The 14,312-nt window shown below is 39.6% G+C and overlaps 1 protein-coding gene across 2 annotated transcripts in view; it reads right to left on the bottom strand.

Moving 5' to 3' along the window:
* Positions 1-14,312, bottom strand: part of STAG1 (stromal antigen 1) — a 165,017-nt gene that overhangs the window by 112,081 nt on the left and 38,624 nt on the right. Inside the window, exons 2-3 of one of the 2 annotated variants that reach the window (XM_053952242.1) lie at positions 13,150-13,284; positions 6,110-6,212 (exon numbers count right to left, since the gene is read on the bottom strand). In XM_053952242.1, the coding sequence (XP_053808217.1) occupies positions 6,110-6,212; positions 13,150-13,178 (132 nt within the window). In that variant the 5' untranslated portion in view covers positions 13,179-13,284. Of the gene's footprint in view, positions 1-6,109; positions 6,213-11,718; positions 11,982-13,149; positions 13,285-14,312 lie in introns of those variants that run through there. The other variant, XM_053952241.1, reaches the window with a different exon arrangement.

Raw genomic sequence — 14,312 nt, 5'->3', positions numbered from 1 at the left:
GGTAACCATCCCAGAAAAGAGACACATGCACTCACAGGAAAAGGTGATCCTTCTGCAAAAAACAAAAAAACTCGTTCTCTAATGCCATCAAGAGCTTCCACACAGAAACAGCCCTGCTCAAGGTTGAGTGTGGCCCCAGTAAACCTGTCAGACTATCACTGGCAACTATAAAATGAGATGTTTCATAAGATGAGAGTGAATTTATAGCAGGTCTGCTCCCATGGATCCACCAAATGCTCATGAAGACACAGAAAAAACAGAACCTCAAGCCCTAGCAGGAGCAAAAATTGTGATTATTGCACACCATTTTACAGTTTCAACCAGAAAGTTCCCCCTGAAGTGGGTGAATTAGGACTGCCAAAGAGAGGGATAAAGCAGCATGACAATGTAAGAATGCTTGAGGCTTTTTAATCATACACCACAAAAAGTGCTGCATGGAGCTGAGAGGCTGCAGCAGTTGCATTTGTGATTTCACTCTAAAACCCAGGACAGCTGGGCTGGTGTGCTATCAAAATGGACTGAGGTGCCAAATGAAAACAGAAATTACTGATGATTTTTCAAATTTGTGACAACAAAAGCTGAGGGTTTATATACACCAGCATTAGGAAATTCAGAAGTTCCAGAATATGCCACAGAAGCAACAACCAACCATGGCCATGTTGATTGTCACATACCTTACCTGCTGCTTTAAGGCTTAAATGAATGCCAACAGGAAACAAAATACTCACCTTGACTGCAATTAAACTAAAATGATGACAGTTTGGGATTTTGTAACAAATTAGCTACACAATACTTTTCCTTTCATATCTTTAAAATGACTGTGAAGAAAATAAAGTGACCCACATTTGTAAAATCAATTAATACAGTGAAAACCGATTCACACACTACCAAAAAAAAAAAGTAAAAGTGGCTTGACATTTTCCATTAACTTTCCCCAAGTTGATGTGATGCACTTCATGAAGAAATAAAGGCAGTGAAAGTCCTAGAGTCAGTAACTCCTAACATACCACCTGAAAACAATGACCTGTATGTGCATTCATACTGTGAGTCATTTAGAGGAATTGAATACCCCACTTCCCTGGGAAGGTGGAAGAAACTTTTTAACCTCCACTTGAGTAAGACTGAAGAACTTGCCTCTCCAAGGTACCAGCCCCTCAAGAAGCCCTGTGTTATAAGCTTCTGTTAAGTGGAAGAATGTTAATGCCTGAGGTCTTCATGAATTAATCCGGATTATAAAAAGACTATGACACATTTCATACCATCTTCATGGTTATCTAGGGAGAAGGTTCTTGGATTCCAACAGTCCTGTGGACTGTTTTGGTCATAGAAACAAACAAAAAAACAGAGATTGCTCCCTGTGAAAAGTCTCATCCTACAAATAAAGATGGATGTGGGTCCCCTAACACCCGCTGTACCCAGAGCTGCTTCAGCTGCAGTGCTTGCAGTTTAGGATAAAAAAAGCAGGGGCAGTGTTGGGAGTGGTGGTGCTATTTTTCACCCTTATTTAAAAATCTATCAAGAGCTTTCAAAGTCATCTTAAAAGAATCAAGAGAGTATACTGTAAATGCTTGAATAATTTCATTTCTTCTAGCTGAGGCATTTACTACCAAAAAAATACTTATTTCCACAAAAAAATGAAGAACAGATTAGACTGCCAAAAATACAACCAACCCATCAAAAGCTTAAACTGAAAACTTATAATGCTACAGGTAAGAGGATAGAAAAGTCTTCACAAAGATGCTATCGATGCACTGCATTTCTACTGAACTACAGACTCCCTTCAGTTGTAAGGGACAGACCTAAATCATCAGGCAGGCAAGCTGAAACAGGACACTGATTTAAATCACACCAACCACAAACCTCCACTGTATGAAAAGAAATTCTTCTAAGAGGATTCCTCCCTGTTATTAATCAGGACACGTAGACTTGGAACTAGAAGCAAAACTCAATCCCCTGCTGTATCTAACATCTATACTGCAAGATTAAATAAGGCCAGGAATCTGCTGCAAAGTTAAAATTTCCCATATGAATGCAAAGATAAGGCATTGTGGTCTGTCTCCTCCATACCAAAAACTACAAAAGGACCTGAAAGCAAAGTTGTACAGGCTTTGCTTGGCACAAAAGCATCAGATGTGCCTTGTTTCCTCTTGCTTTAAATGGAGAAAGATAGGCTGTGGCTCTGAGTATGGGATGAGAGAGAAACCAGCAGAGATCTCCAAATTGCCACCTCTGGAACAGACTGATGTTTCTCCCTGTCCTCTGAATTAGAGATTAAATCTGTCTACTCCTACTTCAAATCTGAAACACAGCCAGGGATCTCTCTCACTGCCGCAACCTCCAGCAGCTGAAGTTTAAGCCAAGCGATCTGAGCTCCTGGGAAGGTGAGGCCAGGTAGTTTAAAATAAAGCATGCCAACAATGCTGAACAGAGTGGTTGTCCAAAAGAGGACACATAAAAGGATGGGTAAATAAGTGATCTGAGCCTGAGCTCACTGATGTGAATGCTATACTGCACCATAAGCCCTTGGGCTTTCAAATCCCCTGTGCAGAACAGGAGAGCACATCCATACCCATGTATTTCAATAATGCAGCAGACAGAGAGGGCATTTTGGCCAGTATTACTCAGCAATTTCAAGGAGAGGACTGTTAGAAGTCACTCCTTAAATAGAATTTGTTAAATTCTATTCCCAGAATTCATTAAATACATACCCAGACAGTATCCTGACATACAGCATCACAAACATGTACACCACAATATGCCACAGGCTGGACAGGCTCAGCTCTTGGCCAGTCACTCCATGGACATCTGCTCTACAAGGCCCAGTGCTTAGAAGGGCACATGGCCAAGATCCAGCCCCAGCCACTGGAGCAGGACATGGTGCAGCCCTTGCTAAACTCACAGCAAGGGTCAGGGAGTTCAGGACAGTCAGGTTAGATTCTGAGATCCATTCTGCATGACCAATGCACTTGATCTATTTGCAAATTGACTATGTAGCTTACTCAGTCAAGTACGCATTAGAACAGTGTATAGAAGCAAGGGGCAATGAATTGCCCCTTGAAATGCAATGTTTTAGAATTGAATGACTTGGATTGAAAGGAAATCTTAAAGATCAACTGGTTCCAAGTGTTTTACAAAGTGAAGGTACCCCCAAAGCATTACAGTTCTCTATGAACTGAAGAGGTATTTGTTAAAAACGGCAGTTTTTCAAATGAGCATTATCTTCTTACAAAGGCTTCAAATCTACAGAGAATGTCTTTCTTTGGAAAACAATCTGGAAAATCCTCTTATTGTAGTGTATCTTTCTGATAAAAGGTCAAGTCCGTTCTGTGACACTCAGCAGAAACCTGTTTAAAATACATACATATATTTAATGGAATATATTCTATGCAGCTCTGTAATTGGATTATGCAGCACAAAGTAAAATCCTTTTCCAAAAGAGGTCAGTATGTTTATGGCAGATGTGCCACTGTAGCTGTGATGGCCTAAGGACATCAGCAAATATGCATTTGCAGGAAGAGATTAAATCTTATTAGATCATAATATTTAAGTTAGAAAAAAATCCCAGCCACAGAAATCAGAAGAGCCTTTGGGCTACCATTCTTCAGGTCTGTAACAGAAATTAAAATCATCTAAGCTAAATCTCAGCTAAGAAAAATATTTCTGAACTTAAATAAACCTTTTAATCTGTTTCACATCTGACAATAAAGGTAGGTGGTACCTGTGAAGGAAACAAAAACCATGGTAGTGAGGAGTTGGGGGGAAAATGTCAGAGCTGCACCTCCTGTAAGAACCAGGCAATTCTCCTGAGGGAAGTGGCTGGGCTGGCAACATGGTTTGATAAAGCAATACAATTACCAAGTTCCTGACTTTTAACATCAAGTAATGCTGTAAATTCTATTGCCTAGATTAGCCTTTCCAAGGTTTTTGCATCTATCCTCTAGTCATTAGAGTGGCTTTTTGCTTTTGGGGCTTTTTTTTTCCTTTTAAGAACCAAGGGAGAAATTTATCATGAAGTAAAATGGAATAGGCACCTAAGAGAGGCTGTGCAGTCTCCAGCCTTGGTAGTTTTCAAAATCAAACTGGAAAAGCCAGGAGCAATGTGGTCTGATCCCAAAGCTGACTCCACTCTGACCAGGAGGCTGCAATGAGATCTGCTGAGTCCCATTCCATAAATGACCATATTGCTTTTCCTCTCTGAAACTCTTCCAGTCCTAATATACACTTTCCTGAGATTTTGGGATGGAGGTCGAAAGGGAAAGAAAAAGTGCAACTGAGCAAATTCTTCCAAATTTTGACAAACTACAGTTTTATAAAGGACACTGTATTTGTTTCATTCTCTATTTTCTTCCTCTAAGTTTTAAGACTGGATTTGGGGTTTTTTGTCTCCTCTTAAGCATTAAGATGAAGCTTCAACAGAATTCCCCCTGATAACCCTATGGTCTTGCCCCTTAGCAGCAGCAGTCAGCTCACAGCCCCCATCACTTTGTGAATGAAGCAATGGCTGCTCCCTCTGCATGTTCATCACTTGACAATCACACCTAATGAGCATGGAGTTGTTCTAAGCAAAATGAGCAATTCCTCCCCTAGAAACCTGATAGCAGGACCAGCAGAGTGCTTCAGCAAATGTTCCCATAGGAGCTACTAATAAAGTGAAGCAGAGGAATGAGAAATGCTTTTTGTAACATTCACCTTTCCCTTCCAGTGAGTATGTGCTGGGTACAAAATACCCCATGTGTTGCTATAACTTGAATTTGTATATTGTAACAACATTCTGGGTTAGCAATCAGGTTGCACCAGCCTGCTTTTTTTTTATTAGAGTTACAAAACCCCATAGATTTGCTAATTAAATATTCATACGATAATTTTTCATTTTAGCCTTTGCTTACAAGCTATGTAAACAGATAAGCTGTTCTCTTTAAACACTTCTTTAAGGCTTGCTCTGAAGAGGCTTCATGTTCATGAGCACATCCATTTATCTAATGAAGAATATATGCATCATAGGAAAGTGTTTGAAAGCTTTCAAAAAGGAAGACAATGTGCCCAGAAACGACCAGGATTTAAAATATTGGCACCCTGAGTAAGTCCAGAGACTGTGATGCAAATTGAAAATCAACAGTAAAGAGGAATTTGCTCCAGCTTGGCCAGCATGCCTGAGAGACTAACACATGGATCTATCCATTCTTACATCCTCACCAAGCCCATGGTTTGAGATAAGCCTTAGAATCAAAGCCCTCAGGGTTAAAAAAAAATCACTTCCATCTACTAGTGCTATATATATCAAACTCATTAATAACAAATACACAAGTTCCCACCAAGTCTTACTCCACACTGTGTACTTCAAGTGATACAGCCAAGGGAACTAAACTGATCATCTTCAAGAACAAAGATGAAGGACAATATGATACACAGAACTTTCCCTTTATTTTCCAATAAATTGTCTATTTTATAAAATAGATTAAAATAAAAGAGAAAGCCTCCCTAATACACGTGTAATAGAGAACTGTTTCTGTATGTTCCTACTGATAGGCCAGCAAAGACAACCATATCACCTGCTGCACTACGCCAGGGGATATGCTGAAGCTGCCAGTCTGTAAGTACAATGCAGTGTATGTCAATCACATGACTTTTAAAGGTGTTAATAGATTTTCTCAGGAATCTAGTAAATATCATGCTGTAATTCTTCCACTCACATTAAGAGATTATCAGTAATAAAAGGATGGCTCAAATGTAATTTGTCACTTAAAGTCCATTACAACTTTCAAGAAGAAAGTGGTTATACTTACCAAGGTTATTCTCATATCTGGAAGAATGTTGTAATGACAATAATAACAAAACGGTATTGTTCATGAGAGCAGCTAGCAAAAGAAAAATTAATAGCTATTATGACATCATTTTAATGCCCTTTTTTAAGGACTCCAAACATTGTTTGCACATCAATTTGATGAATATTTCATACGACAAGTCTGACATAGGACTCATTAAAAGCCTATTGATGTGACCACAACATGATCAGATGAAAAAGAGTCTGCAGTCAATTATAAATAGATGCATTACAAAACAAAAATAAATTAAATAGATGCATAACAAAACCAAAATAAATAACACATACTGGAGGCCTGCCGGGTCGGCCCCTTTTTCTTTTTCCTTTGACTTCTGCTTCTTCAAGCTCACTGCCAGCATCTGAATGTGCAGTAGTTTCATTTGTAGAATCCCTAGGGGAGAAAAACATTATATAAATTCAAATGATCTGAAATCAACTAGTAGTCTGTAACTGACCAATTAAATACTCAGTCCTAAACCAGAAAACAAATAAACAACAAAAGACTTTAAAAGGCTTTCCCCATTTATTTTGCAAACCAAGGAAATGAGCATTGTTAGCCCTGGCAAAAGGCCTTCCCTTTTGACATCAGCTGCAATGTCATTTTATTGACTGGAATTCTTTAAATTAATTTTAATTTGAAAACATGTGAACCTCAAAACTGGCTATATTAACCAGCACATGCTCAATTCATCAATCCCACAATGTATTCACTACCAAGAACTTCCTTTTACTCTTTGTAGCTGCTTCTGAGCTGTTGTCAAGGCCCCAAGAGCAATGTGCAGTCCAATCCAGCTGTCTCATCATTAGCACAGTTACACAAGGTTCCACACAGCTCTCAGTCACACCCCAAGACAAGGGGCTTGGGCAGCTATTAATAAAGAGGATTAATGCTGACTGTGAGGCCCAAACCCAGAAACTCCCTTTGACCTGACGACATTTATAACTTTTGCAATTAGAAAAATATTTTCATTTGTACAATGGAAAAGCTTTGACATTGCTCAACTGCTGTTAGCAGAGAAGCCCAAACAATAATTTCTCATTTGTTGCCATCTCAGATTTAAGTTCATGATAAGAAAAAAAAAATTTCCTAATTTTCACCAGCCCTCCCAGCCAGAGGCACAGGTACTTCTCTGCCTTCCAAACAGACATGGCTGCTTGAAGAAACTCAGATTGTAATTGATCTTTTGAGGCATTAGACCTTGCCCAAGAGCAGCTCACATGCAAAACCACACTTGTTACTGATGGGCTTTACTTTTACTGCGCAAGACCACCAGTGCACCAGATCTCTATACATTTTAATTCACAACTAGCAACGTTCTAGGGAACTCAAGGATGGGTCAAGTGTAGTTATTATCATAGACTTCTTGAAATCCAAAATATTTTCCTTGAAGTGAAAGGAGTTCAGCTGCTGTTCAACTTGACAAAGGGTAGGTGAAAACCAGACCTATTCCATATTTTATAGAGCCTCAAACATGAACAGCAGCATTAGTGATCTGCTCTAGAGAAACTGAGACACTCCAGCAAGCAAAGATCTACACAGATCTTTCACTTTGTCTGAGAGTTACTTTGTATTTTGCTTTATAGATCAGGAATACTTCAGAAATTTATTGTATCATCAAGAATGCTATTTAATAATGCAGAAAAATAATATTGTATCAGAACTGGGAATGTTCTCATACTCCTCTTTACTGAAATTACTGTATTGTCTAGGTCTGCTCTCAAGTCATCCTGCAGAACTATGGTGAATTTCTAATATTAAGACATTGTTTTCCAAGCTTTTTCTATTTGCAAGCACATAAACACCAAGGGGTCCACAGAGTCTTTTACAAAAGCCAGAATGCACAAGAATATCTATGAAACTCTTTTACTGAAAGTAACTTCAGTGGATTATCTCTAAATACTCTATACACCCCAGAAAATCAGGCACCCTAGATGAAAAACCACTATTCAAGTGCATTTGAGTTCACAAATTACATGCTTGTAATGCAGTACCTCTACAAAATATTGAAAATGCAGCTTTGTTGCGATACAGCTAAAAAGTAGCTTTTGCACCTCATAAAATACAAAATTTGAAAAACTTAACATCAAGCTATGTATTTGGAAAAACACCCAAAAAATGTAAAAAGCCTAAAATCAAATAAAAGATACCCCAAATAGAGTTCAAAATTATTTGGTAGATTAGGGCCACAGCAGAGAAAAGCAATGCAGTAAGTACAGCTGAAAACATGCTTGTGCAGATGGATGTATGCAGCCTTTACTCAAATAGCTCATCACGCTGCAAGTCAATTTGACAAAAATGCACACTGGCTAACAATGGAGATTTTAATAGATTTTGAATACAGAAGTAAGGAACCCCATAAAAGTATTTACTCCCTTCTGGTTGCTGGAGAGAAATTAAAACCATTCTCTATTGCTCTCTCTAAAAATAAAACCCCAAAGCTTTTCTCTCTGGTCTGCTCAGATCCTTACTGGAAAAGTTCCAGGCATGGTGTGTCTATCTAAACAATACCCCCATTCCAGGGGAAACACTGTGCTTTGCTAGCTTATAAACTTGCACCCCTAGGATCATCAGGATAAAGATTTCTCTCTATTAAAAACAGATTCAGCAATCCTCCTAGGCAAACATCTCGAACCCTTCCCTTGAAACACCAGAGCTATATAAATAAATTAAACTTTACTACAACTTCACATGCATCTACTCCACAGAGAATTTGACTTTCTGCTGATTTACAGCCTCAGTCCAGTCTAGCAAAACCTCCAGATAAATTTGTCTATTTAGTTCTGGAAATTTCAAGGATTTCCAAACACTGCACATGGAAGGAACAGTTAAGTTATTAACCACCTTCTATTCTTTGCCTTAAAAAGACTGTTGCCTTAAACCTGATTCTCTTAATATTCTTCTGGTAAAACTTCTCTGATTTGCTGGAAGCCTCTTTGCCCATTTCCCTTTTTGGGAAAAGCTCAATAAATTACTACTAAGGGTAAGATGCACCTAGTCTAAATTAGAGACACATGCAATGCAGAAAATCTTAATGTACAAGATACCTCATGCTAAGGTGAGTGTCCAAAACTGATCAGACAGTTTAAGTCTTATAAATTTTGTTTTCTCTCCATTGATGATAAGATGATCAAGACAAGCAGCTTGAATATAAATGTTTGAAATTAAACAAAGTAACTGTCACCCTAACAACATGTGAGGAAGAAAGGAAACTTCTTTCCAGCAAAGGATATATGTAAGGAGCAAGGGGGAAACATCAAAAACTAGGTTCCCTTCAATCCTCACATTATTTGGAGTAGGGAGACAGGATCAAGGACAACCTCCAGTCTTTAGCTGGTTTCATATTAAAATCAACATCATTTCAAGCAGCAAGGAATTCTGTTTTAATCATCCAACTTCTGCACACAAAGGTCTTTCCAGCATGGCTGTGAGCCCTTTCAGTTTGGGAGGTTATGCCTCTTACTTCTGTCCCAGCCTTGCAGTTGCTCTGGGTACACACAGAGCACACCCTTTTCCTCTTATTTCTCAGCTCAGAGCAGTACAGCATCTCCTAACTGCCTGCAGTCCTGTCAGTTTGTAACACTCAGTGAGAGAAGCAGCTGGCCAGCATCCATCTCCCTCATTCCCTACACATGTCACAGAACTGCTAAGAAGTAATTTATCTGGTGGCAATTATCCACATCTTAATAGACCAGAATTATCCTATCCTCATTCCACATTTGTGTGACTAGGCACCTGAGGGGGAAACTTTGGCTTAGTCATAATTTATCCTTCCTGAAGCTGTTGTGAGGGAAGATAATCTGGGCCTAAGGAAACCTGCCTCATCTAAGGAGAGGTGAAAGTGCCTAAAGCTAAGCCTTTCCTCTCTTAAGACTCCTTTGAAATGACAGGGACCTGAGAGAATTTGACAGAGGTGGGAGGGGACCTACAAGACTGGGGTGAGCAGAGCAAAGGAGACAGGTTTTGCTCAGGTATACTCTGCTTTGCTTTCTGGTTTCTGTGGTAACTAAAGCATCCTAGGAAAGTGGCAGCAACTCCAGGATTCCTTCTAAAAACTCCAGATATTATTCCAGAGTTATAATTACTAATCCTTGAAACTATCCGTGTTAATGAAGAATTACCAGATTACTGGACAGCCCTTTACCATGTCATGCTTCTGAGAAAAATGTTTCCATTAACAGAGTAAATTTCACACCTCTGTAAAACAAACTAAAATCAACTTACCTTTCTTCTACTATTCCACAGCAAAAACCTGTGTTCATGTTTCAGGTTTTGTAAAAAAAAGGAACCAAAACACTTCCATAAGCCTTTATAGCTATTGCTGAGGGGCTCAGCATTCTGGCCGATAAATTCAGTAACTGCTATCACCAGATTCAGCCTTGTGAAAAAAAGCATTCATGAAGAGAAATGGCTAAATGCACAGGCTCATGAATCATGGATGAATCAGTTCTCACGGCTGATCTTCAAAAATCTAAGGAGCAAACATGAGTCATGCATGGAGAGAAGATTCATACCTGTCCATCACACAGATCAAGTACACCAAATGTTTTCTCCAAACATCTGAACCACCAATAAGTGAAATCCTGTCTTCACTGTGTTCCAAAGCCACTTCTATGAATCTAGAAAGGTTAAATATTCTCCTTTCATGTTCCCTCAACAAAGAAGAATTTGGGAGGGAATATATGATATGGTCCTAAGCAATGTATATTAACATATCAAACTGGCTTTAGGATTGTTTGTTTAAAGAGGGTAGCCAAAAATATTACAAAACATTACAAAAAGAAGTAGAAAATAAGCACAGGAATGGGAGATTATAATAATCCTTCAAATAATTCATTTAAGAGCTAGCAAGGAAACCTCGGCGTTCTGTGTGGAACTGGACTGTGTCTTCCCAAATTCATAAATGTGTGAAGCTAATAGTCCCTAGCCCAGAAACTGCTTCAGGTTTCCTCACCCGTAGCCAACACTCTTCCTGATGACAGCATGACTGGGACCTTCGGAATTAGAATTAATCACTTCCTTTGATACTTCATCCACACTGGCCAATGTTCTGAGCCCTCAGGAGAGTCCCAAAACCTTTATCTGCAAATCATGCTGAGTTCTTTGAAAATGAAAAATCTGCTCTTGCTCATAAGCAATCAAAACTACATGTATTGTTGAGGATGACATCTCACCAACACTTCATAGAGTAGCACTAAATGTTTCCCAACTTTACCAGAAAAAAAAAAAAAAAAAATTGTTTTCTCACGCTCTTCAATTTGCTTAATATCAGTGGCTCTAACTAAAGAATGTGCTGCTATATTTAACATCCCTCAGGTTTTTCAGCTGGGGTGTAGAGTTACCAAATCCATTAATATGCCCTTTTTAACCTTAAAATCTGTGATATTCCATTCACTTTTTAAGTCGATCTGGGTTCTTGAAGTGGGAATGCAAATATCCCTTTCCCACCACCACAGATTCTCCTAGTTTTTTGTTCTTGGCATATTTCACAAACATTCCCTCACTTCTTGAATGTGGCAAATCCAGGAAATATGAACCAAGAAAATGTTCTTCCACAACTAATCCCTAAGCTAACAAGAACCCCCTCAGGCTGACACTCCCCCTCAGTGCTGCCCATCAAGGTCATCCCCAGCTTTAGCCTGTACTCATCCACAACTACATTTTTTAAAGAAGTTTTAAAAATACAAGAAAAAACTGTAATGCAAAGCATGCTATTATTAAGGTCAGACAAATTTATTTTTAATTGTCCAACCATTCAGTTTCTTAAATAACAGGACTTGAAATCTTAGCTTGGAATACCACCCAACCCTAATAAACTGGGGTTCCTTCACACCCTGAGGTAAAAAAAAAAAAATGAGAATACATTCCAAACAAAAATAAACTAACATTAGATAGTTACCAAATGTACATGGCACAGGTGCCTGGCACTAGCAGCGGGGTGGTGACAGAGGGAGCTCTGTGAGGGAACAGTGCGGGGCCCTGTGAGGGCATGAAGGGCTCTGTGAGGGCATGAAGGGCTCTGTGAGGGTACGAAGGGCTCTGTGAGGGCATGAAGGGCTCTGTGAGGGCATGAAGGGCTCTGTGAGGGCATGAAGGGCTCTGTGAGGGCATGAAGGGCTCTGTGAGGGCACGAAGGGCTCTGTGAGGGCACGAAGGGCTCTGTGAGGGCATGAAGGGCTCTGTGAGGGTACAAAGGGCTATGTGAGGGCATGAAGGGCTCTGTGAGGGCACGAAGGGCTCTGTGAGGGCATGAAGGGCTCTGTGAGGGTACAAAGGGCTATGTGAGGGCACAGTGGGGGCTCTGTGTGGTGTGAGGGCATGAAAGGCTCTGTGAGGGCACGATGGGGGGCTCTATGTGGTATGAGGGGATGAAGGGCATGGTGGGGGGCCCTGTGCAGTGTGAGGGCACGAAGGGCTCTGTGAGGGCACGGTGGGGGCGGCTCTGTGAGGGAAAAGGAGGGGGGGAGCTCTGTGAGGGGAGCCCATGCTGGAGTGGGCTGGGCACCCACACTGGGGCATGAGGGGATAGCGTGGGATGAAAGGTTGAAAGTGAACTCAGGTAAGGGCAGGGGTAGAAGGAACACCTGGTAGGTTTTGTCTTTGTTTCTCACCATCATCCAAAACCCTTTTTAATTAGCAATAAATTAATTTTCTCCAAGCCAAGCCCATTAGGTCTGTTTTGATTTCTCTGTCATTACCTCACCCCATGAGCTTCCTCACTTTGTGTGCTCTCCCTGCTCTGTGAAGAGAAGAGCAGGTTGCAGTCTCTAAAATTCCTTCTTAATTCTACTTGATTTACTCTCCATTTCCTCCTGTTATAGACTTTCACTCTGTTCTTCCCAGTAGCTCACTTTATCCAAGCACAGCCATGTTCCCATGTGCATTAGCCACTCCTAATTCCCAGCAGGACCAAAATATGTTCATGACACTTGCGATCCTCAACTGCAGCAGGCAAAGGCTTTTTGCACAATAAATTCAGCTCATTGGAAGAAAATACACAACTGGAAAACACAATATAGTCCATTATGACCAAAACCAATACATGCTGCTGAAATCTCACAACATTCTAAAGCATACAAGTAGCAAAGACCTTGTTTTGCTTTGTAGAGCAAAGTTAAGTCTCCATATAGAGAAAGAAATATTTTTTAGATTAAGTATTTTGCAGTTTTTTTACACAGTTTTTCAGCACATGAAAACACAGGAGGCCTGGAACAGTCACACTAACATGCACTTCTTTCAAGCTTGTGCTTTATCTTCACAATCACCTCTCTGTTTACTTCAACCTTTTTTAAAGCCAAGATTTCAAATGTAGAGAGAAGCGTATACTCACTGTAGTACTGGCAAATCTGAAGTAATCATTTTTGCAGCAGTCTTGGAAGTAAGAGCTACATAGAACTTCTTCTCAAAGTTATTGTAAGACTACTACTTGGAAACCTCTTTCATGAAAGCAATGTCAAAGTCCAGTCTGTAAGAGAGAGAAAAAAAATTTTAGATGTGACTCCAAAATAGTAATACATTGAATAAAACATGCTGTCAACAAAAAAGGTCAATTTTGAAGTAGCATCACTATTAAACCACAAGAACTTTAGAATGAATGACCCCAAAACAGCTTAATCATATTCTTGAATTCTGTTTTTACATTTCTGTTTAGGTAACTTTGTGCAATTAAATAAAAATTTATTTTTAAATGTTCTGCATTACCTCCCGTACTTGTTTACCACATATACGTGTGTTTCAATGACACTACATCTATTCAATCAGACCCTCTGGCTCACAGCTTTGTGTGACTGAACTTCACAAAATAGTCAGAAGCTGTGGAAGGGTCTAACTGCAGCAGAAGGCATTTCAACTTAATGAAACTGAAGTTTAAATAATAATGTAGACTGCATCTGTGGTGTCACTACACCCACTAGTAACATTTCTCTACCCAAAAGACTAGCCAAGGAGCTGACAAATGGCAGCAGATGTGACTTTACCATTAAATAATGGCACAATGTGACAGATTCAATAATCTGCAGTGTAATAAAACACAGAACTGCCATCCTAGTCTTGCAGGAAAAGCAAGTAACTAAGAAACTAAGAGAAAAGAAAGAAACTAAGAAACTACGTAGATTTGTTTCAGTCTCCCCTTTTACACGTCCTGGAGAAATATGAAGAGCTGCATGCAGCACTGCAGTTCAGCAATGGCAAGGAATACCAAGGACTCAACTGTGTGGGGATATGTTTGAACATGGGATATGTTCAAACTCTTTTATTTAAATATTTATTTCCTCTTGATGGGCATTTTTTTCCCTGTGCACTAGTAGCTTTGCACAAGGCAGGAGGAAAATCCAGCCAGGAAGAAGAGTTAAATGAAAGTGTACTAAACAAACCAGTACATATAAAGTATAATTTCCATCCTACTACACATACACTAGTGCTTATTTACCAACTGTACAGAATGAACAGACTTTTTTGCCTCTTCATATTACAGTTCTAGTTAGACTCAGTTGC

Source organism: Vidua chalybeata, chromosome 10, assembly GCF_026979565.1.
Source record: "Vidua chalybeata isolate OUT-0048 chromosome 10, bVidCha1 merged haplotype, whole genome shotgun sequence".
In the NCBI taxonomy this organism is placed as follows: Eukaryota; Metazoa; Chordata; class Aves; order Passeriformes; family Viduidae; genus Vidua; species Vidua chalybeata.
The sequence above is the reverse complement of the archived record's forward strand: the minus strand, read 5'-3'. Positions and strand labels throughout refer to the sequence as shown.